The sequence below is a fragment of the Hesperophylax consimilis genome, chromosome 9, assembly GCF_061612785.1.
Source record: "Hesperophylax consimilis isolate HC1 chromosome 9, BYU_Hcon_1.0, whole genome shotgun sequence".
NCBI classification, from domain to species: Eukaryota; Metazoa; Arthropoda; class Insecta; order Trichoptera; family Limnephilidae; genus Hesperophylax; species Hesperophylax consimilis.
Window position 1 is genome coordinate 8,581,009 of NC_142844.1, and position 23,739 is coordinate 8,604,747.

General features: G+C 35.4%; 1 protein-coding gene across 3 annotated transcripts in view; it reads right to left on the reverse strand.

The window, feature by feature from the left end:
- LOC149420869 (uncharacterized) overlaps positions 1-23,739 on the reverse strand; it is a 37,009-nt gene extending 13,270 nt beyond the window's left edge. The window contains exons 1-13 of one of the 3 annotated variants that reach the window (XM_089635598.1): positions 23,671-23,739; positions 23,235-23,331; positions 15,633-15,757; positions 13,133-13,342; positions 12,545-12,752; positions 11,184-11,342; positions 6,053-6,210; positions 5,787-5,961; positions 5,132-5,359; positions 1,261-1,452; positions 1,080-1,180; positions 495-604; positions 10-87 (exon numbers count right to left, since the gene is read on the reverse strand). In XM_089635598.1, the coding sequence (XP_089491724.1) occupies positions 10-87; positions 495-604; positions 1,080-1,180; positions 1,261-1,452; positions 5,132-5,359; positions 5,787-5,961; positions 6,053-6,210; positions 11,184-11,342; positions 12,545-12,752; positions 13,133-13,342; positions 15,633-15,757; positions 23,235-23,274 (1,784 nt within the window). In that variant the 5' untranslated portion in view covers positions 23,275-23,331; positions 23,671-23,739. Of the gene's footprint in view, positions 1-9; positions 88-494; positions 605-1,079; positions 1,181-1,260; positions 1,453-5,131; positions 5,360-5,786; positions 5,962-6,052; positions 6,214-11,183; positions 11,343-12,544; positions 12,753-13,132; positions 13,343-15,632; positions 15,758-23,234; positions 23,362-23,502 lie in introns of all 3 variants that reach the window. The other 2 variants (XM_089635596.1, XM_089635597.1) reach the window with 2 other exon arrangements.

The following is a 23,739-nucleotide window of genomic DNA, read 5'->3' on the forward strand; positions in this document are numbered from 1 at the left end:
TTTTCTTACCCAATGTCACTAAGAGAAATTTTTGATGAAGGCTCATCGCTTTGTGGTGAGACATGCGTCAGCATGTGACGCTTTAAACTGGAATGAAAAAAACATCATCAATTTCATATTGTATCATATTGATAGAGCTTCTAGGCCCCAGGCAGGTCAATATATATGGTTATGTTGTGTAAGAACTATATTAAAGCCGAGGTGGGAGATCAACTCCACGGAGGATTTATTTTTCTTTAAAATTGAAATAAAACTTTAGACATATCAAAAATTCAATGTCCGAACCAGATACGGTATCGAGTGTTGCAAAAATCCCGTAATCGCACAGCGATTTTCATTTTATATATTTTTTTTTTTTAAAATCATTTTTTTTTTTTTTTTAGTTAGTGACGAAAATAATAATAATTAGTAGATAAATAAATATTTTGATACAGAACATCATCTCCATTTTGTTGAGTAGAATTTAATGGCACAAGAATAAGAATGGAGCATACCTAAAACACCTGGGAAACGTGCGACTGCAAACACTGCAGCGATGGTCTGAACTGGTAGCACTTTTAGCTGCTTTCTTTTTTGGTCTGCGAATTGTAGCGGTCTTCTTGTCCTGAGTTTGAAATCAACCAACCATTAAATAAAAGATTGCACATAAGCAAAATATAATATATTTACTGAGAGTGCATATAATACTCATTAATAACAAATAAAATGCAAAAGTGTAATAGTCTTTCACCAGGACACTTCAAGGTGTTTTTTATGTGACACTTCACAAGAGCACCCCTGTCTGTACAGTGTAAAGACAGTATGTCGCCACCCAGATGGATAGCTTTGTAAGGCGAGTTAAGGTTGGGGCTCTACGGTTTTATTAATCCGGGTCTTGTAAGAGGCCCGGATTAAATGAAGGAGGAAAAACAGATGCCGGAGTTTCCGTAAGAAAGAGATGGGGATTCGTAAGAGTTGGAGAAATTCACCATCATCCGCAGTCCATATAGTGGACTCCTTCTGATCGCAGTCGCAAAGTTAAATTTTTTTAACAGAGATTGATGAACTGTCTGTGATTGGGTTAAGAGGCAAACACTTACATCATCATCGTGCATATTGAGATGTGCTTGCAATTCAGGAGAAGAAGCAAATCTCATGGTGCACTCGTAGCACGGCCAGGCCAAGGTGGATTCTTCACTATCTGGAAGGTGTACAAAAGGTAAGACAAGAAAAATACATCAAAACTTCAGGTTTAACAATATGTAGGGTTATGTTTGTTACCGATTGCGTGGGGTGGTGGGGAAGGAAGTTCCCAGTGGCGGGCATAGGTGAACCCGTAGCCCAGGATGAGCTCCTGGCGTGGGGCAATGGGCTGGCAGCTGATAAAGTAGAGCTCCGAGCCTGACTGCTGCAGACAGACATTCTGGTTGGGGCCGGGCTCCAAGCGAACGTAGCGCATCCAGTTTGAAGTCTCTGAGTAAAAATAGGCGCAATCAAATTAAAATCCTTGCTCTACTATAGAAAAATAAATTTAATCCACCGACATATTATTATACATAATATGCACCACCTTTTTTGCTGAAGGACTAATCAACCTTTTTATGGATGATCATGGGGTATGGATTACTCTGAAAAGCCGTACCAAAAATATCTTCCGAATACACTCGATTGCCGGACAAAAATATGTGGAGATGCACGAAAATTACCTTGAGATGTTTTGCTACAATATTGAAAAAAAAATTAAGATTTATTTATTTTTACGATTGTTTTCTGTTTACTAAATGATTTATCTAAGCTATTTATTGTAAGCGCCCCTGAGGTGATATCTCACAAAAGCGGCACTATACAAATTGTCCAATAAATAAATAAATAAGACATTTCCCCAGAATAGATAACTTTATCTAGAAAAAAAAAGGAAACCACTGTCAAAAATAATATTTATATGTATATATATATAGTATATATAGAATAATACAGGTTTTATTATTTCTTCATAATCCTGACGACATACACGAAAAACAACAATCAAAAGGTTTTATTTTATTTTTTTATATTAACTCCTTTTTTTATATTAACTTATATTATATTAATTAAGTTTTAATTATGTAAAACGATTTAGTACTATGGCGTTGTTAATATTTTCATTTATCTCATATAATAATTTTGTCAAATAACAGTACAAAGTTGTTCATAGTATATAATAATCATACATTATAATACTAAGGTTTTTTTCACTTTTGTGGACTAAAACTTTGTTTATTTTATGTGTGGTTAAGAAAAATATGTTTATTTTATGTGTGGTTAAGAAAAATATGTATGTACATATAAATATAAGTATTGAGTCCATTATGTATTTTTACACACATAATAAATATAATGTAAATAATTATTTTTTTTATTTTTATTTTTTAAAAAGAAAGTCAAACATTCCCAGGTTACGAATAACCTTTTTTTATATTAACTCCACACAGGAGGCCCTGAAGAAAATAATTTCCCTCAGGGCCTATGTCATCTTTGGGGATGCTGTGTGGAGGGTCTTTTTGTAGAGAGGAAGGAGTGAACATGGGTCTTGAAGAGTCCCATGTTGTAGGAGGGAGGAAACACAGAGGCCGGCAGTTCATTCCACAGCCGAGCTGTTGAACTTAAGAACGAATCGTAGAAGCGACCCGTCCTCATGTGACAAATGTCAACTGTGTACAAATGTTGGGCGCGCGTTTGGCGTGTATCCCGACTACGCACCGGTGCCGAAGGGATCAATGACGCTAGTTCCTCAGAGCATCTTCCATTGTAATACCGATAGAACAAGGACAGCATACCTACCTGACGCCTGTGCTCTAAAGATTGCAGTCCGTTTGTTAAGATTGGGGAATCTATCAAATGGACCGCCCGTTTTTGCACAGAGTCAAGGGTTTTTTTCAAGGGCTCCGGACCAGAGATGGCTGCCAAATTCGACAGTAGGGCGCACTTGCGATTTGTACAGGGTCAGCAGTTGTGTACTATTAAAGTATCTGCGGGCCCTGTACAGTACGCCCAGCTTCTGAGAGGCCAACTTTACTCTGGCTTCGATGGAGCCCCCGTACCTGAGCTGGTCACTTATAGTTACACCAAGCATATCAATGGAAGGCCTGTTCGGAAGATTGCTTCCGTTGAAGGAGACTAGATTATCATTTGGATCCCTTTTAGACGTAATCAGACAGGATTGGGTCTTTGAAACATTAAATTCGACGAGATTATTTTTACCCCAGGAGGAAATACTCTCGAGATAACCGTCCATTCTCTGCTTCAAAGCCCTCCGAGCCGTTGGAGTTTGTGTGCCCTTTGGGGGCTTGTCAAACAGAAAGCTATCATGAACTGTACTGTCATCCGCGTAACAATGAATCGGTGAACATGTCAAAAGGTCATTGATGTGCAACCAAAACAAAGTCGGAGACAGAACCGATCCCTGTGGGACGCCAGCATTTATGGAGTGCTATTTGGTATTTTCAAAGAAATAACGAATGACCTTTACACTACTTTGGAAACTCAAATATTTTCATTTTTGTAAACATATTTTGACATTCATAGAAAATTATTTAGTATTTAGTAAGCTTTTGGAAATGCTACATTATGAAAGAAAAATTAGAATCGACAGTGCTATCAGCGCAAATGATTCTGATTTTGTCCTGTATACAATATTCAAAGCAAAGGTTAAAATTGCAAACATTCCAGTGTGGATGGTATTAGAACAGTCTCCGGAGCATGTTTAGTCGTAAAAAGAAAACATATCCGGAGCACCATCAAAACTTTCTCAATTGGGGATTTATTTATGGTACGAAACGGACTTGGGAACCTATTTCATGCGGCCTACGGTGAGTGCACCACTGTTGTTAAGTATTTTGATATCAATAAACACTAGCTTGCCCACAAAAGTGGACCTTAACGAAATATCATTCTCAAATAACCCGTCTAATTGAAGCTAATTGGAGAAGCGAATGATATTTTAAATTTATTTAAAGTGTACATTTTTTAGTTACTTTTGTAAAAATTCTACCACCTGGCACCTTTATACTATCATTTGGCAAACAACACTGTTTTTTTTTACCGGCATAGGTTTGAAAGCGTTTCAGGAAGACTATAACTGTGTTTTGTATCAATCGAAAGAAGAAGTATTCTTATCTCGGAAGAAGTTAAAAACTAATTAAGTTTTTTTTTAATGTTGTCTATTTATCTATGAAAAACAAATATTATCTTTATGTAAGCTTATACAGAAAATAATGTAATTACGGTAAATTCTTTGTAATGCGTTCATGCGTTGAGGGGGTTCCAGTATGTTCCGGAGCAATCCTGAATGTTTTTGTTAAAATGTACGGGGCAAGCAAGTGGGTAAGATAATCGTGAAAATATTAAAACATTTCGGTCGGATATTTTTTGAGCTGGCGCTAAACTGTCTCCGGACGAAGATAAAGGTCCCGCGCGAATTTCTTTAATTTGTTTTAAATTGCTTTATCTTAGAAAATAATCGAAATATTTTAATAAAAATTTCTACGTAGTAACTCAGCATACCCAAGCTATAAAAAAAGAGCTAAATGAAAATTGAATATTATTTGAAATGCAACTCAATTAACCTTGTAATATGTTTATTACGGTCCGCCTATCGGTATTTGCCCTTACCTACTTTCTTTAAATACGCCCGACATCTCTCGCTTGCTTGTACATAAGAGTTGAGTGGGGCTGAACAGAGATAGAGATTTAAATCGGGTTTCACGGTAATAAAAACCCCCATTCCAGGAATTGAATTATTAACATTATTAATAACAAATAATATACTATCCTTTTGTTGAAATACCGATGTAAACGAAAGTCTTGAAGATAAATATAAAAAGAAGACTTGCATTACGATTCGATAATTATGTACATATAGTTGGGACCTTTACAAAGAGATTGGTATATAATATATTCATATAAAATTCTGAACAATTGAACAATTCTGTCTTTTCTGCCATTGAAATGAGGCCGGCACAAAAGGTAGAATTACCCTTCCCGGCGTTAAGCATCAATCGACCGAAAGGGTAAAACTACCTTTCCCTGCAGAAGTGTGTCAATAAACCACGAAATTTGTAGCAAGGCTTTTGCTGTAAAAAATAGATTCAAGATAGAGTCAAGTAATACTCACTCTCATCAGACACATCGATGGTGTAATCTCCCTTGTTGGTGTGCAGCAGGAAGTGTGGGCGGGGCATGGCGGGATGCAGGCGGCGCCTCACGCCCTCCAGAGGGCCGAAGCGGGCGCGTGCTGGGATCCGGCGTCGCGCAAACACCCCGCGCAACCGGCCCAGGCACAGATGCGCCGCAGGCAGGGAGGCACGTGCGCGGCACGGGACAGACTTGTCGGGGATACAAGCTGAAAAATAAAATATAATAAAAACAAATTCAATGAGACAAGAAAACCTGATATGTGTCGTACATAATATTAATGTACTTAATAGAGTACTTTAGAACCCCATTAATTTTAAATATTGGGGTCATCACAAATCACATTTCAAATTAATCAATTCCCATTTAATTCAAAACTTCATTCGATTTATTTTCGCAAAATACTATATTTTTCAAATTAAACAAAAAATATATTTGTGCGCGAACAAAAATAAATTTCGAATTACGAATATTAAAACAAAAAGTGTTTAGTATAAAAAAAATTTCTGGGGTTTTTTTTTATGAAAATTTCGAATTATGTTTTTTTTTAATTATCAGCGTTTGAATATCTGCATTAACAGCGTTTTTTTAGAGGATGTAATGAATATAATATTTTATTAAAACAATATACTTACTGATGGTGTTATCATCATCCATCAGCGATGGCTGTCTCCTCCTGTTTCTTCCTCCCAGGTGGGGCTCTCCCCCGCTCAGGTACTCGGCAATATCCTCAAAGCCAACCATTTCCTCGCAGCCCACGTCCTGCAAGTGAGAGGCGGAGATGCTGTCAGAGCCATCGTGTGGCAGTATCTAGAACCAGATGCACTTCATTTGTTAAGAATCGTTAAAACTTAATTGCCTAGTTATCATACCATTGTATAAAACAACATAGAATATATACCAGATCGTCAGATTGTCCAATGTCTAGGTGCAAGTTGGTGTTGTCCAGGGTTTCTGACTCCATCACAATACTCTGGTCCTCGTCAAACTGGGATCCTTCATCCAGGGAATCCAGCAGGGATACCCCCACTGCCATGGTGCTCGATTCGGTGATCACATCTACTGGAAAGATGAAATATTTTTAGTATTCTATAATTTTCATATACAGTAGAACCTCGTTAATTCGAAATCCACAGGACATCAAAAATCAAATTTCGAATTAACGAATTCCTATGTAAATCGGAATTTTAGGAAGGATAAAAAAAAAGATTTCGAAAAACGATTTTCTCGGTCGCCCCTTCAATTCCGGGTAGTATCTTATGAGTAAATTCGTATTAATACGAATTATTCCTTTATTTTCGCGACCGATTATCGTCGCGGCCGGCCCTCTAAATTCAGATATTCTGAATAAATTCGTAAAAATGAAATATACTTATGCCTAAATAAGATTTAGATTTCTAAATAAGCCGCGACCGAAATCGCCCGCGGCTTTACCCTTTAAATTAAGATATTCGTAAAAATACAATAAATTTACGCGTAAATCGAAATTTCTCCGCCGATTTTGGTCGTGGCCGACCCTTGAAATTCAGATATTTGATGTAAATTCGTAAAAATATGATATATTTCCGCATAAATCGGATTTTCTCGGCAGATTTGCGACGCAGCGGACCTTTTAAATTCAGATATCTGTAGTAAATTCATAAAAATATGTCATATTTCCCCGTGAATCGAAATTTTTCGGCCCATTTCGGTCGCGCCGGATCTTTTAACTCGGATATTCGAAGTAAAGTTGGTAAACTATTTTTCCGACTTTATGTCCGGGTTAAATCTTCCCCATAGGAAAAACTAAACCCTTCCACACATGATCATCTAGTCAATCAACATTATGCAAGTGCATTATAAAAGCAAAATAAATACAAAACAATACAAGAACAACACGTCAACTCACAAGAGATCAAATGGGAAAATAATTCACCGACTCCAGATATTTTCATATCAGAGGGTTCTGACAGGGCCTATAAATCCTACTGATCCCTCAACACAAATATTTAAAAAATCTTTCGTTATCCTAAATGTATTTAAAATGACTGATTCTTGCATTTTTATATATAAATTTTTTGATAGATCTAATACGCCTAAATTTTTGATGAGAGAGCTAGGTATAATGCCAGAAGCCGAAATAACGAATGGTAATATTTTTATAGTCTGAGAATGCCAAATTCTTTCTTCTTTATCTCATTTCCTAAATCTGTGAATTTTCTTATTTTTTTATTAACAAATTTTTGAATATTACAGGAATTTGGAATAGCGACATCAATGATAGAAATTATTTTTTTAATTTTATCATGTAAAACTATATCGGGTCTTTATGACTAATCGTTCGGTATGTTAGTATAGTTTTATCATAATATATTTTATAAAATTCGTTTTATAAAAATGAATTTGGTTCAGTAGAACCCCGTTAATTCAAGCCCTGATAATTCGAACAAACGCGTAATTTGAAATTTTCGCCAAAAAAATTTCCGTAAATTTCCGTTTGCCCGCCGCAACGTAAATCGTACGCGATATTTCAAAAATATGTGTAAATATATCGTATTTTTACTAACTTCACTTCGAATATCCGAGTTAAAAAATACGGCACGACGGAAATCGGCAGAAAACTTTCGATTCACGCTGAAATATGAAATATTTTTACAAATTTACTTCAAATATCTGAATTTAAAGGGTCGGCCGCGACGGAATACGGCTGCGAATTCTCGATTTACGCGGAAATATAACGTATTCGTTAATTCGAAATTTGATTTTTGATGTCCCGTGGATTTCGAATTAACGAGGTTCTACTGTATTCATAATATGGTATTATATTACAGCAGTCAATCAAGTTATTTTTAATTACCAAACTTTGGTGAATTATTTTTAAAACTTGATTGTGCCTAAATGTATACTCGGACGGTGCTAACATAGAACAACCCGATATAATATGTTCTATAGTTTCCGGAAAAGCCAAACATTTTCTACATAAATCATCAATTTGATTAGTATCTTTGATTATATGCTTCCTATAATTTTTAGTATTAATGACTCTATCCTGAATGGCAAGCATAAATTCTTCTATTTCTGCGCTCAACTCCCCAATACTCAACCATTTGTTTGACGAAAATTGGTCAACTACGTTTGGTTGAGATAGTTGAAGTGTTTTGCGTGTAAAATTTTATTTGACCAGGAATCTAATAATTCCTGGATGGGATTTATAAAAATGTTGGCATTCTCGTCGTATAAATTTAAAGGTGTAATGTTTCTATCTGCCTTGCCAATTATTTTGTGCATTTCTGAGCTATGAGCTTTCCTATGGAAAAAAGTTCTTAGCATTTCTACCTGATTATGTTTCAAAGAAGTTATTTTGACTATACCTCTACCTTCTAAATTTCTAGGTAAATTAATTCGTTCTATAGCTGAATTTGGATGATGGCAATTAAACCTTGTTAGCATAGTTCTAATTAATCGTTCTAAGTTATCTAAATCTGTATTGAACCATTTAATTATGCCAAATGAGTACATTAATAGAGGTATTGCCCAAATATTTATTGATTTTACTAAATTTTTAGCAGATAGATTGCATTTTTAAATTTTCCTGATCCTAGTTTGCAATTTAATCCTAATATCATTTTTAAAACTAGTATGATCTAATGTGTTTTATTGTGGGTATCCTAAATACCTAAATACTAAAACCTCATCCCTTTTCATACTAGTAATTTGGAAATTTCTAAATATACTCTCGTCCCCATCTACAATGTTTCCTTTCTCTATATGGATCGTTCTACATTTATCTACACCAAAAGTCATTTTGCTATCATCTGAAAAGTTTTTAACTACCTCAATCATTTTCTCTAAATTTTGTTCAGAATTCGAATATACAATATATATTTGAATATATTACTATATGTATTATACTATATTATATTATATATACAGTAGAACCTCGTTAATTCGAAATCCAGCGGACATCAAAAATCAAATTTCGAATTAACTAATTCCCACGTAATTCGAAATTTTATGAACAAAAAAAAAAAAAAGCGGCGAAAATCGAGTTCCTCGGTCGCCCCTTCAAATTGGGGTGGTATCTTTTGAGTAAATTCGTATTATACGAATTATTCCCGTTTAAATCGAATTTTTGCAGTCGATTTCCGACACGATCGGCCCTTCAAGTTAAAGTTTAAGTAAGTTTTTCTAAGCACATTCATAAAAATACCACACATTTCCGAGTAAATCAAATTTTCGCAGGCGATTAACGTCGCAGCCGGTCCTTTAAACTCGTATATTCTAAAAATACGAAAATTCCGCGGCCGATCCTTTAAATTCAGATATTTTAAGTAAATTTCGTAAAAGTAAGTCAAATTTCCGCAGAAATAGAAATTTTGCAGCCGATTTCCATAGCGCCGGATCTTTTAACTCAGATATTCGAAGTAAATTCAGTAAAAATACGATATATTTCCGCGTAAATTGAAATTTCGAAGCTGATTTCTGTCGTACCGAATCTTTGAAATTCAGATATTTAAAATAAACTCGTAAAAATGCGATATATTTACACGTAAATTGAAATTTCGGGGCCGATTTCCGTCGCGGCCGACCCTTTAAAATCAGATATTTATAATAAATTCGTAAAATTCGTGTATTTCCGCGTAAATCGAATTTTATCGGCAGATTTTCGTCGCGGCCGGCCTTTTAAATTTAGATATTTGAAGCATATTCGTAAAAATATGTCGTATTTCCGCGTAAATTGCAATTTAGCGTTCGAATTCCGTCGCAGCCGGCCCTTTGAATTCAGATATTTGGTGTAAATTCATGAAACTACGATATATTTCCGCGTAAAACGAATTTTCTCCGCCCTTCAAACTATATTCGGAATAAATTGGAAAAAATACGACATTCCAGTGTAAATCGATTCCGATTTACAAAATAATAATACTAATTCGGGTGATTTATAACCACGTAAAAATACACTTTTCGGCATTTTACCACTATGGCTGTCTTTTAGATTCAGATTTACGAAATTTTATGATATATTTTCGCAAAAATCGAAGTTTTTCGAATTACACAGACAAATTTTCGTGTGCGGACGGACAAAAATAAATTTCGAATTACGAATTAACGAATTACGAATTAACGAATTTCGAATTAAAAACCATTTTGTATGAAAAAATTTTTCTGTGGATATTTTTTTGGCAAAAATTTCGAATTATGCGTTTTTTCGAATTATTGGGGTTTGAAGTAACGGGGTTATTATATATATATATATACTACTATATATTTCCGCGTAAATCGAGAATTCGCGGCCGATTTCCATCGCGGCCGGCTCTTTAAATTCAGATATTCAAAATAAATTCGTAAAAATACAATATATTTCCGCGTAAATCAAGATTTCACAGCCGACCCTTTCAATTCAGATAATTGGTGTAAATTCGTAAAACTACGACATATTTCCGCATAAAACGTATTTTCTCGGCCCTTCAAACTCGGATATTCGAAATAAATTGGAAAAAATATGACATTCCAGTGTAAATCGATTCAAATTTACAAAATAATAATACTAATTAGGAAGATGTATAACCACGTAAAAATACATTTTTCGGCATTTTACTGCCACGGCTGTCTTTTAGATTCGAAAAAAAAATAGAATTTTTTCGAATTACACGAACCAATTTTCGTGCGCGGACAAAAATAAATTTTGAATTAACGAATTTCGAATTGAAAAACCATTTTGTATGAAAAAAATTTTTTTGGCAAAAATTTCGAATTACGCGTTTTTTCGAATTAACGGGTTTCTACTGTATATTTTATTTATTAAAATCTCACAACTTAGCATTCAAATTTAGCACCTACATAAAACGAAATTCATTGATAGTTATAATGTCAAACCACGAAGTGATTGCTTTATACGAAAATGTAAATGCGTAATTATTGGTATATACATTGGATTCCATCGTTAAACATCCCTTATTGTGCATTTTTATTTCTGTCAGAAGGTTTTCACCATTGAGTTACTTGTCTTACTCTTCCTTAACTCTCATCACAATGTCACCCAGTATCAGTACCTTGATCCTTGGTTCCACTGCAGCTGGTGACAGTGGGCCGGGCAACAATGAAGCCGTTCTCACTTGACAGTGAGTATGAGATGCCCGACTGTCCGCCAGTGATCAGCAGCTCCACGTGCTCCGCCTTCATGCCGCTGCCGTCGATCATGTGGTACTCTCCTGCCAACAAAATATTAATGTAAAGTTTCATATGATAAACCAATTATCTAACAGATGATGATTCATGGCTGGAAAAGAAAGAAAGGTTATGCAATGGACTGAGGCCAATGAGTAGGACAGGGACTTCTCGAGATGCTGAGCAAATAGGATAAGGGGAACAAAAATATGGTGATTGATATGACCAACACACTTAAAACTATGTACTTAATTATAAGATATTTTTAATATTCGCCGGTTGCGTACAGTATGAATTACGAAAGACTAAACTGAGTAGTTGGAAACTTTTTTTGTTGTTATTACATTAACTCCATGTAGGATGCACAGTATTGCAAAATATTTCCCTCAGGCCCTATGTCAATGCTGTGTGGAGGATCTTTTTGAGGAAAGGAAGGAATAATATTGGTCTCTTAAAGACCCATGTTGTAGGAGGGAGAAAACACAGAGGCCGGCAAATCGTTCCACAGCCGAGCTGTTGAACTCAAGAACGAATTGTAGAAATGACCAATTTCATGAGAAGAATTTCAATTGTGAAATGTTAGTTGTGCGTTTGGCGTGTTTTTTCTGACTATGCACCGGGGTCAAGGTATCTATCAAATATAAGGAATCTATCAAGCGGACCGCCCGTTTCTGCACAGAGCCAAGGGGTTTTTTTCAAATATTTCTGCTGGGTAAGTTTTAATTTATATTAGTGAATTTTATATTTTCTGTCTTATTTTAAAGAACATTTACAATGCCGAGGTAAGTAAAAACAAAGGAAGACATTGTGTTATTACTTACCACAGCAGTATTATAGAAAAGAGGTAGGCAACACATTATGGTATACGCATCATGGCCATACACTACCAATGGGAATGTATGGCGAGCGATATGCTGAAAGAGGCCAAGCCACGAAAATATGGCGAGCTTATAGCGTGGTCTGTCACAGGCTTTAACTGTGTATATTTTGCGGGTTCTTAGAAATTTCCCTTGAGTGATTTCCGGGAGAAAAGGCAGAACCGGTGTGAGGTTACTTACAAAGGTCGCAAATGTTCTGTCGTATGAGTTTAGACTTGAATGCTACACTATCAAAAATAATACATACCCAGGTGTTCTTTATCGGGAATGCAGCGGAAAGGTTAAAAAATATATATAATTTAAAAATTTTAATCCAGAAAGCATAAAAACAATTTTCTGTATTATGGGCCATGTAGGAGAATGCTTACCATTTGAAGCAAGAACCAGCTGCAAGTCTGTCGTAGTGTCCATGAGGTGGGCATTGTGGTGGTGTCCGGGAGGCATGTAGACTGCGCTGGAAGTGCTGGAGGAGGACACTCCGTACGCTTCTGCGCCCGATGTCAGCGGCGGGTAGTAGGGGGTCGCGGGGGCACCGCCAGACTCCTCGCCCATCACCTGCAGCAGGGGTGCCATTCGCTGGAAATAATACTATGGTCAGTGCCTGCCAGCTAATATTAATAAAAAAAATTATGTAAACATATCAAATATTTATTAATATGCCCAAATGGATTTCCATCTGTACAACTGAAGCTTTCTTTGCAGGAAAATATGAAAATCAACCTGATAAATTACTTTATAAAGCAATCAGAAAGGAAAGTTAAGTGAACTAAATATATGTTATATTTTGGTTCCGAGTATGTGATGAAACTGGATTTTTTGCTTGGAAAAGATATCTCCACTGTTGCAATGAAAAATTAGCCAGAAAAATTTATCATAAGATTTAAAAAAATTAAATATAATTATTTTTTTTTTTAATGCCAATACTGGTGTGAGTTGTTGCAATAAAACTATAGTACCTCAGTATGCATGGCGTGTTGTGCATACTGCTGGAGGTAGGGCTGCCCTCCCAGGGTGCTCTGGGGGCCCACGCTCCCCAGGTAGTGGGGCGCCAGGGGCGGCAGAGCGAGGGGCGGGGGCGCATGGTGGATGGGGGAATAGCGCGCTGCTGACGACATGTTGGGGTCTCGTTCGAGGAAGGGTGGGGAGGCAGGGTAAGTCTCCTCCAACTGAAGAGGAAAAAATGTACATATACATAATAAATCAAAACATTTCTAAAGTACAAAAAAAAATTCAATGCAATTATCTCACTTACAAAAGCATTACAAAAAACAGGTTCAGATATTAAATTACATAAAAAATGTGATGAGAACACGGTGTTTACAGGTTGTCCGGGGGTTAAGTAAAACTTGGGAGGTGATTCTACATGATTTTAGAAGTAGAAAAGATAAATTACTTTTTCCTAAAATCCAATGTTTTAAGGTAGTTTTTAGGTAAAAAAAAAGTTTAATTGTTTGTATGGGAAAATAAACATTCTTGTATGGAAAAATATTTTAGTATGGGAAAAAAGGTTGGAATTTGGAAAAAAATTGTTTATCTTTTTTACTTCTTCCGTCATGTAGAATCACCTCCCGAAGTTAGGGCACTTTACCCCCTTACACCCTGTATAATGTGAAAAATGATATACGCACTTTGACATGGTGCTATTTATTCATTTTATTTTTATTTATTTATTACAAAATAACACAAAATTTAAAAATTTTAACAGTATGCAAAACAATTTTTTCCTAAGGTGAGCTTAAGTAGCTTGTGTTTATGGGATGAGTATTTAAAGTTACACTCTTTTAGCTTTGAACTATTTTGGTGTTTCAATTTGACTTAATTTTTAACTATTCAGCTCCTCCATTTATTTTACTATTATTTATTACTGGTCAGACTGTACCCGATAACATAGGGTATGCATTTCTTATGCTAGCTGATTTTACAATACCACTCGAGCGATTTTTGGCATTTAATGGCAAGTTTGCCAAAACGTTTTGAGCGATCGCTTGTCATAATGTCCCAAATTTATAGAACCTAAAAATATGGGATAAAGGGGAAAATCTAGGTTGATTCATTGGCTTTAAACCGCAGTAAGCAGTTTCAAATGTTTCCATATTAATACTTGAGGAATGATATCAAATAAATAATATGGTAAATGTACATACATATATACAGTGGAACTTGGTTATAACAATCACGGCAATAGCGAGTTCACGGCTATAATGAGCATTATTATTTACTTTAATTATCATAATTTATTTACTTACTTTCTATTTATTATTATTATTTACTTACCTATCAGTAATTATTTACCTATTTTTATTTAGTTATTTTATTTTTTCTTATAATTTATTATTCATACTATCCATGTTGTAATTGTTAGTATGGTTACCCTATGCTTGTGTCTGATAAGCCAGCACAGGTACCTTGCACTTTAGTTACAGAAGAATATTATTGTTGCCAACTTACTATAAACTTACTGCCCAATGCTTCTTTTGTTGACATTTTTGTTTTATTTTTCGTACATTTGTTACTAAAATTTTGTTTATTTTTGTAACAAATGTCTTTAGTCTACCGGTCTCGAAACAACCGTGTCATTAACTTTTTCTTTTTTGGGTTTACATTTAATGTTATTATTATTTTAAGTTTACATATATGTATTTTTTTTTAATGATGTAAAGGTAAAGCTGCACATCTTGATACAGGAATGCCCTAGTGAGATGTGCAGAGTATGTTTTTTATATTAAAAACGGTTTTTTGAATAAATAAATAAATTAATTACAAAACCATATTTTAGTTCAGGCTTATCTTCATATAATTGTTGACTGTTATAAGGAGGTCAATTCACAGATATACCGAGCAAATAATTTTGTCAACACAATTTCTGAATACGTGAATGGAAAGTAGTTGGAAATTATTCAAGAATTATTCTCGAAGAAGTATGTAGTAGCAAACAAAGAGGCGGGAATTCCCTATCCCGTTAGGGACGGATTCATATTTTTTATGGCACTACCTGTGTAAGATTGTCGGCTATGTGAACCATTTGCTATCCACCGGGCACAATGTAAAATTGTCATAAAATCTGCGAAATTTGAGCTTCGCAAATTTGTTCCCTTTTTACATTTTTTTTTGTATTACAATTCACCAACAATTTTGTTTTTAAACCAATAAATATGTTTATGAAGGTACCTAGTTACGAGTACCTACATCCATGCATGGTAAATTTATGCCAGTGATGCACAACTTTTTCAGCAGAGGGGCTGCTTATCCTATTTTTCAAACAGGTCGCGACAAACAATTGTGGTATTAAAATCAGCTATTTATCAGATACTACAAAGCAACATTCTGAAAATTGCAGCTTGGAATGTAGTATCTCTTTGCATTCAATATGCACACGGTATGTGTGTGTTGTGATTATAAGAGTTTTCTGTGTAGGATTCAATGACCAATTTTTAAAAATAATATTCAGTAACTTACGTTAACATACAGCATGTCCGATGTGGAGGGGCAGACCCTCTGGTTGGGGGTGGGCTGCGTCCAGTGCGAGACGCCCCCACTCGGAACACTGCTGGACACCCCTCCCTCATCCTCAGGGGGGTCGCCTGCAATTTATTGAATACATTGTAATACGTTTTAAGTTCAGCCAACTAGTATAAAACGGTTCAAATAAAAAAAACGACAGGAATATCATTTCACAGGTAAGTGAAAATTTAGAAAAGCGTTCCTGTTTACAATCATTTAAAAAAAAATTATTTGATCGTTTTAGTGAACAATATTTAAGTATGTTGTTAGTTAAAATTATATTCACAGATGAGCTTATTCTACATGATAACAAAACGGGTTAAATTTTATATTTCATCAATTGGGCATCAAGGGCAGCCGTCATACAAATATTTGCATTGCACAATAAAAATACAGAGGCTCAGCAAAAAGCGATGCAGTCCGGGGCTAATATATTTTGGTTTAACAATTTATTTTTGACAATTTGATAACACCTTGATATTTATCTATCTTCTATGTAAACAAAAATGTTAATGTTCGTTTGTCTTTTTGTCAAAATCTTAAATCTCCTATAGTTCTTCAATGCTTTGAATTTTTGACATAATGTTGCATTCGAATATGCGTGTGTTTTTATGTTCCCATATTATATAGATGTCACCTGTGACAGGTAAAAACATGTTATTTTTTAAAACAGCGCCATCTGTTGGATGTAAAGCAACACGCGCTATTGTTCCTCTATCTGCACAGACTGAGCCATAGCAACACGTAGCGGGGTACAGCTAGTATTCAAATAAATATCATTCAACAATTAATATTTAAGACCTTTGTGAAAAAGGACAAGTTTGACCATGAAATTATTTTATTTACTTTTTTACAATTTAAGAATGGAATTTTAGGAAATCACTATTCCAACCGCTGCTGAAAATTCCTACCCTAGTTGTGTTACTATTCGTTTTCTTTAGTAACTTCTATTTTCATATGAATAACATGTTTGTGATATTAGTGTACTTTTCAGGTGTCCAAGAGCTGCCCGTAGCAGCGAAAAAAAAGGTGCTTCGAAGCAATTTACCTGAGGATTCAAAATCAACCAATAACTCTTCTGTATTCAAAACATTTTGAAGAAAGTTTAGTTGGAACCAACGTTCCCACTAAGGTGTGCGACTATGCAGCCGCACAGCTGTAAAAAATTGCCTGCACACATCTCGAAGTAAGGAACGTGTCACCAGATTTTTGTTTTCAGTACTGGTCAAACTAACAGAACACGAAAACATGCTGTAGCACATTCAAAATAATCTAATACATACAAACATCGTTTATACTTGTTGTCCCTTTTTTGCTTCAAACAATAAGTATGCGTAAGCAAGAAAAATAGTGTATTATCCGTGACGTTTCGCAAGGACATTCCCGCCAGAAGCTTATACGGATGCACAATACACACTACAGCAGGGGGTATACCCAAACCCAATTTGAAACGGAAGAAAAAACACGGAAATTTCTATGGTTATTTTATGATGTCTTCCCAGCCCTTGGCTATCCACCAATGAAAACCCGTTGTGGTTTGATCTCTCGATCTCTCCACAATAAGACCTGTGTAACAGAAAGAGGGGCTACCTGCTTTACTTCCCCGGAAACGACTGCAGCACCATTACCATTGGAGTGTCGAAGTTTGCCATTGCTTTGTTGTCCAAACTTGTGTCGCGAACGTAAATAATTTAAATTATCTGTTTGTGTGAAAATGTCTCCCGATAAAGATAATAAGCCGTGTTGTGTGAAAGGCTGTATTGTAGACATTCTACTCGAAATAAATATACGACTCACGGAAACTTTTTTTAGTGAGGAGAACTAAGAAATAAAACTTACTATAAGTAAATTTAACATCATATTTTGTATGTACAATGTTTAAATAGTCGCTATTATAAAAAATAAAACGAATGGATCATTAAGAAATTACGCGCTGCCAACGTTAAATCTTCCCGACACCGGTAAATATCCGGATTTACAAAATCGGACCCGTAATTGTAACAATAATACAGGTGCGAATCTCATTTTGTTTGTCGTGAGTGTTCGGCTCGCAGTCTTGGTACACATTTAAAATGTGTTTGTGTTTCCTGTGTACATTAACTTTGTAATTTAATTTTAACCGTGCATGTGCATATTTGCACACTAGCCTCTTTTTTCTTGCACAGATAAACTGATGGTCCGCAAAAACAATGAAAAAATTAGAGGGAACGTTGGTTAGAACATGAATGTAACTCGATGTATGAAGCAGTGCCCACAACATTATATGTTGGTATAATTATGTTGATTAGGTTATGGAGTAAAACATAAACAAAAAATATATATTATGAATGCACATTTTGGAAATTGATTAATAATTCCTCGATATTTACTACAGAGTCCTAGGCTTGCCAAAAAAATTATTATACTTAAATACAGTATTGTACAAACAAAAATGTGTTATTTAAATAGAATGAATAGGTTATGATAAGAAATAAATAGTTGTTTCCCCAAATGTAAAGCCACTGAATAATAACCATGGAAACGGTCTGGAGTTGCCGCCATCTTGGCGGCCATTTTTGTGCTACCGCTTGGACAGAATTTTTTTATTGGTATGCCAATGGTCTCTTCTCTTATGTATTTTATTTACTCATTGGTATTAGTTTTTCTATAGGTACAATTTAAATTATTTTTTTGTTTCTAAATTATTTTCTTGTTTTATGTTTTACTGGTTTGTAATAAACATTAATAATTAATTGCATATACAACATCCTTACTTTTATGTTTTATTTAACATATCAGATCTTATTATTTGAATGTTAATCATAAGCATCCATTTTTTTTACATAGTTATGCTATGTGTACAACACAATATAATATATACAGGGTGTCACTTCGTATAACTTCGGGAGGCGATTCTACATGCTAGTACAAGTAAAAAAGATAAATAAATTTTTTTCCAACATTTAGGCGTACTATTCAGGTAAAAGTGGTCTGCCGTGTGTGACCGGCCATATTATTTTGCGTTGTTGCCAAATCTATAATCCCGCGCCCCTGCTGCCGATTCCATCAGTCTGTTGATTTATTTTTTATTTTTTTGTTTATAGTGAATACCTCACAAGAGTCCCAACTGCTCCCGTCTGGAGCCAGTGAGACTATGGCATCCCCAATTGGGGGATGTTGTGAGGCTGAAGGTAAGTGGGGAAGGGAAAGAGGAAGGTGGGGAAGTACCTGGCTATTCAGATCTAGTCACTAAACACGGCTAAAGCCATTTGGAGCAACGTTTCAATTCTGAATGGTGGTCTTACACCAGGGCGATACTGGTAGTATCTTCCACTCTGGAACGTGCCGCAAATATACTATATATTATTTTAATTAATTAATTGTGAAATAACACAAATTAATCAAATAAAATTTATTTGCACACGCCGGGTTCGAACCCGCGACCTTCGGAATGGCAGTCCAATGCGTTACCACTGGACTATGCCGTATATATATACTATTTTTAATGCAACGTGTTTGTAGTAGTACTTGCCGTGCGTCGCATCAATAACTTTTATTTTATTCAGAAAGTAGATCTGATAATTTAATGTACCTAGAAGGGCCTGTCTTTGACTGTTGTACATAATTAAAAATTGTTAATGTAGTGTATCTTTATCTAGTGTGTAATTATTAAGACTCTTAAAATAACATCTTTATTCAGTGCATGATTTCTCCAAAGACTTACTTTAACATTGTATCCATTTAGTTATAGACTTACCTAAATGTTAATGTAATTTTGTTATTCAATTACTGTGATAATGCCTTGCTGTACCCACAAAGAACAGGATGACATTCATTAATTTATCCACGAAATTGGACATTTTTAAAATGTCCAATTGACATTAGTTAAGTGATAATTAGTTGTAAATAATTTTAGCATTAAAAATGTATTACATTTTGCTGTTTTAGTGCAGTTTTCTTTTTGAATTTGGTTTAAAACATATTATTTTGTAAACGTCAAACTCTCGGTCTTATGTTATTGTTCACACGCGGTTTCCATGGATAAGTGCAACACTATCACACTCACTCTCGGCAAGCTCACAGCGAATTTATAGGGTAACTTTGTACCTCACACTTGGATTTTTAGTAGATATGTCATTTTGTATGGGAAAATGTAAATGTTCGTTTATTCAAAATCTTAAATCTCCATAAGTTCTTTACCGATTGCATTGAAACCTTGAAACAAAGTTGCATTCGAATATGCGTGTCTATATATACCTATAAAAAATAGAGGTCACTTGTGACAGGTAAAAACATGCTTTTTAAAAAAAACTGCACCATCTGTTGGACGTAAAAGCAACACGCCCTATTGTTTCTCTATCTGCGCAGCCAGACTGTGCCACAGCAAGGCGTGGTGGGGTACAGCTAGTAAATATATAAATGTCCACATGTGTGTGGGTGATTGCCATCAAAAGTCGACAAGGAGTCTATCTGCCGAGTTGGAGCTCGATTGGATCCCTGGAAATGGGGTAATAACCATTTCCAAGATTTGCATTCATCCACGAAAACAAATTTGAAATAGATGTACAGTCAAACTTTGTTTTAACGATCACGACAATAGCGAGTTCACGGCTATAATGAGCAATTACAAAACAATATTTTAGTTCAGGCTTATCATCATTTGATTGTTGACTGTTATAAGATAAGAGAAGAGTGTGAGAATGTGTGAAGCAAGGAGTGTGTGACAGAGACCGAGTTGTTTGGCAGTCATCCTCTTTGCATGCCACTGCAGGAAAACGGAGTGATGGTTAGTCAGTTAGTTTTGGTTACTTAATTGTCATTTTAAATGCACTATTTTCCATTCAAATATTCATTCAGTCTTTTATAGTAATCAAGTTGAATCAAAGTGAGTTTTCATAAATGTATTCATATTAACCGTGGCCTGCCATCCTAAAAGTTTACCAAACATTTATTAAGTACGACAACAGGAGTATAAACGGGAGAAAATTTCCAGGAGCGGCGTTGTGCGCCACTAAAGTTCTATTTTGAGTCAATTTTTTTTGATTAAAGCCTTATGACTCATTACGCTATATACGTATCAACGCTTATTTGGGAGTGGCCTACGTAGATTATATGTTGAGGCGAACTGCCGCAGAATATGATTTCTTTGTATGGGATCTCTCACCTTGACAAAAGACAACCGCGTGATCACGGCGCTCAGTAAATTGATCTGACCCCCCCCTCCTGCATACTGTAGGATCATAATTTTCAAATATCTCCTGGCTAGCAGATCACCGCGTATCACCTTCGCCACATCCTTACTTATAACACATCATCTGTCAGGTGTGCCATGTCTGTACGGGATTGTATGGCGAGCGGTATGGTGTTATATAAAACGCTTTGTTGCATACAGCGTATTGTGTCTCCACCCTAATGGGGCTAACAGATTACGCTATATGCATCATGGATGCCATGGGAATGCCAATGGGTATGTATGGCGAGCGATATGCTGAAATAGGCCAAGCCACAAGAATAAAGCGCGCTCATAGTATGGTCTATCACAGGCATAACTCTTAAAATACACATATTGCAAACTATTTCAATAAACTCGTTTATCATCAAACATTTTTAAATAATATTTTTAGAACCTCACGGCAATCAATAATATTATTATAAATACAAGTGACACATCTCAGTCAGGTAAGTTAGCACTTATTTCACTTTTGGATATGAGCGCTGCATTTGATACCATTGACCACGACTTTCTCATTAAGAGACTAGAAGTAACGTTTGGCTTACATTCTAACATCAAATATTGGCTAGAATCCTATCTATCCAATCGCTCGCAAGCAGTAAAGGTTGGAAATAAACAGTCCAACTTCTCAAAACTCTCTTCAGGGGTACCCCAGGGATCCGTTTTGGGTCCACTTCTCTTCATTCTTTTTACAAATGACGTCGCAAAAATTATCGAGTCATTTGGCCTTTTATCTCACTGTTATGCTGACGATCAGCAAATATACTTTTACTGCTCACCAAATGAGATCGACGGCCTAAAAATTCGCACAGCTGAGTGTCTAGAAGCAATCAATCTCTGGATGTCCTCAAATAAACTTAAGCTAAATCCTTCAAAAACGGAGTTTCTCTGGGCAGCCACACATAGACGCCAACATTTAATAGAAAACTCACCAATCGCTATTTCCGGCAACGACGTAACTGCTAAAACAACCGTCAAACTTCTGGGAGTTTATCTGGATTCAGACCTTTCTTTAAAAAGTCAGGTAAATAAGACCGTTAGCACGGGGTTCTTCTACCTTAGACAACTTAAGTCAGTTCGTAGAAACCTTTCAACAGAGGCAACTAAATTACTTGTGAACTCATATATAGTATCACGTCTTGACTATTGCAACGGCATTTATGCAAATCTTCCTAAATGCGAAACTGATAAACTACAATCAGTGTTCAACGCCGCAGCAAGGCTTATCACCGGGGTACCCAAGTTTTCGCACATTTCGGAACACCTCCGAAATCTTCACTGGCTGAAGTGTCCTGAAAGGATCCAGTACAAGCTATGCTGGATGGTGTTTAAAGCTATCAACGAAATGGCGCCACCGTATATTACTGAGCTATGCATTCCGGAAAATACTGGTCTAAGGCAGTCAACTCTTAGATCAGCGACATCATCTGCAATTGGAAGGTTGAAAGAGCCTAAGCGAAATCCGAACACTAAGTTTGGTGATCGTGCATTCGGAGTATCCGGCCCCAAGGCTTGGAATAAACTTCCTATGGAATTGAGATGTATAACCAGCCCAACAGAATTTAGATCCAAACTAAAAACTCACTTTTTCAGACACTCATTTCCATAAATCCGTCATTCTATCCAAATATTTCTTTTTTTTCATTTTTTTATACCGTAATTGTTACATTATCTAGCGATTCCGTTCATTCAATTTTGCTATTGACTTGCCTACCAGTGGACAATGGACAATATCAGCGGGAACATAACAAGTTAATCGGTTTAATTGTTGGCAGATGAATCATCTAAATGCGTTTAAGATTGGCGATTGATTGATTTTATTCATTAATTTAATTCATTTAACATATAATATATCCAGCTAACAATAAATCCACCCTAATATAATAGAACTTCCTTCTTCTTCTGGCGTTAGTAAGATTAAATTGTTAATTTTAATTTTAGTTTTAAGTTGCCAAATATGTAAATACTCGTGTATATGTCGTTAAGATAGTAGTTATAGGCCTTAGTCGTAAGTCACTAGATATAAGTCTTAGAGATAAGTCAGTAGTTCTAGTATTAAATATTTAAGAAATATATTTGTACAGCGCCCTTGAGGTGATTTCTCACGAAAACGGCGCTATATAAATTAGCCAAATATTATTATTATTATCTAAACAAAACATTGGGCGTCTGCTAAAAAGTATCAAACTGTTATATATGTATATATATTTGATAATGTGGAATATGTAAAAGTTTTCGTGATTTTGGAACATTTTGTATGAACAGGGAAAAATCGAACATTAAAAGGCCTTGAAAAGTCAGCATGTTATATTGAAATTTAAAGGTTTTTTAAAAAGTGTAAATACCTTCGAGGGTTTCGCCGGTTTCTGTCCCTTTGCTTCGCATTTTCGGAATTGTTTATTTTTGTGACATACGATCAAATTGTCCAATGAATCATAGCAACTGAAACAAAACAGGCATTACAATGAACACCTGTCAAAATTCATTGGAACGAAGGAATTGCGCCGAAATTATTTTCACGAAAAAAAGATTAACAATAAATATTGATTTTCTTTAATCAGTGGAATCAGGCACTTAAAATACTGCTAATTATTTAATTTAACAATATTTTACATAAAAAACGGCGGCCATTTTGAAGTAATCTACTATAGCATGACAAAGAAACTATAAATAAAATAAGGTTTAGGCTTATATTTTATGCATACGCATAATCACAAATGGTTTAGAGTGGAAATAGAATGATAAATCCATCGTTTAATGCAGTTTAAACCCAAAACTCACTTATGAAATAATAGAAAAACACTGAAAAACCGACATTCCTAAACCATAGACAAACGGGACAGAAGTGAC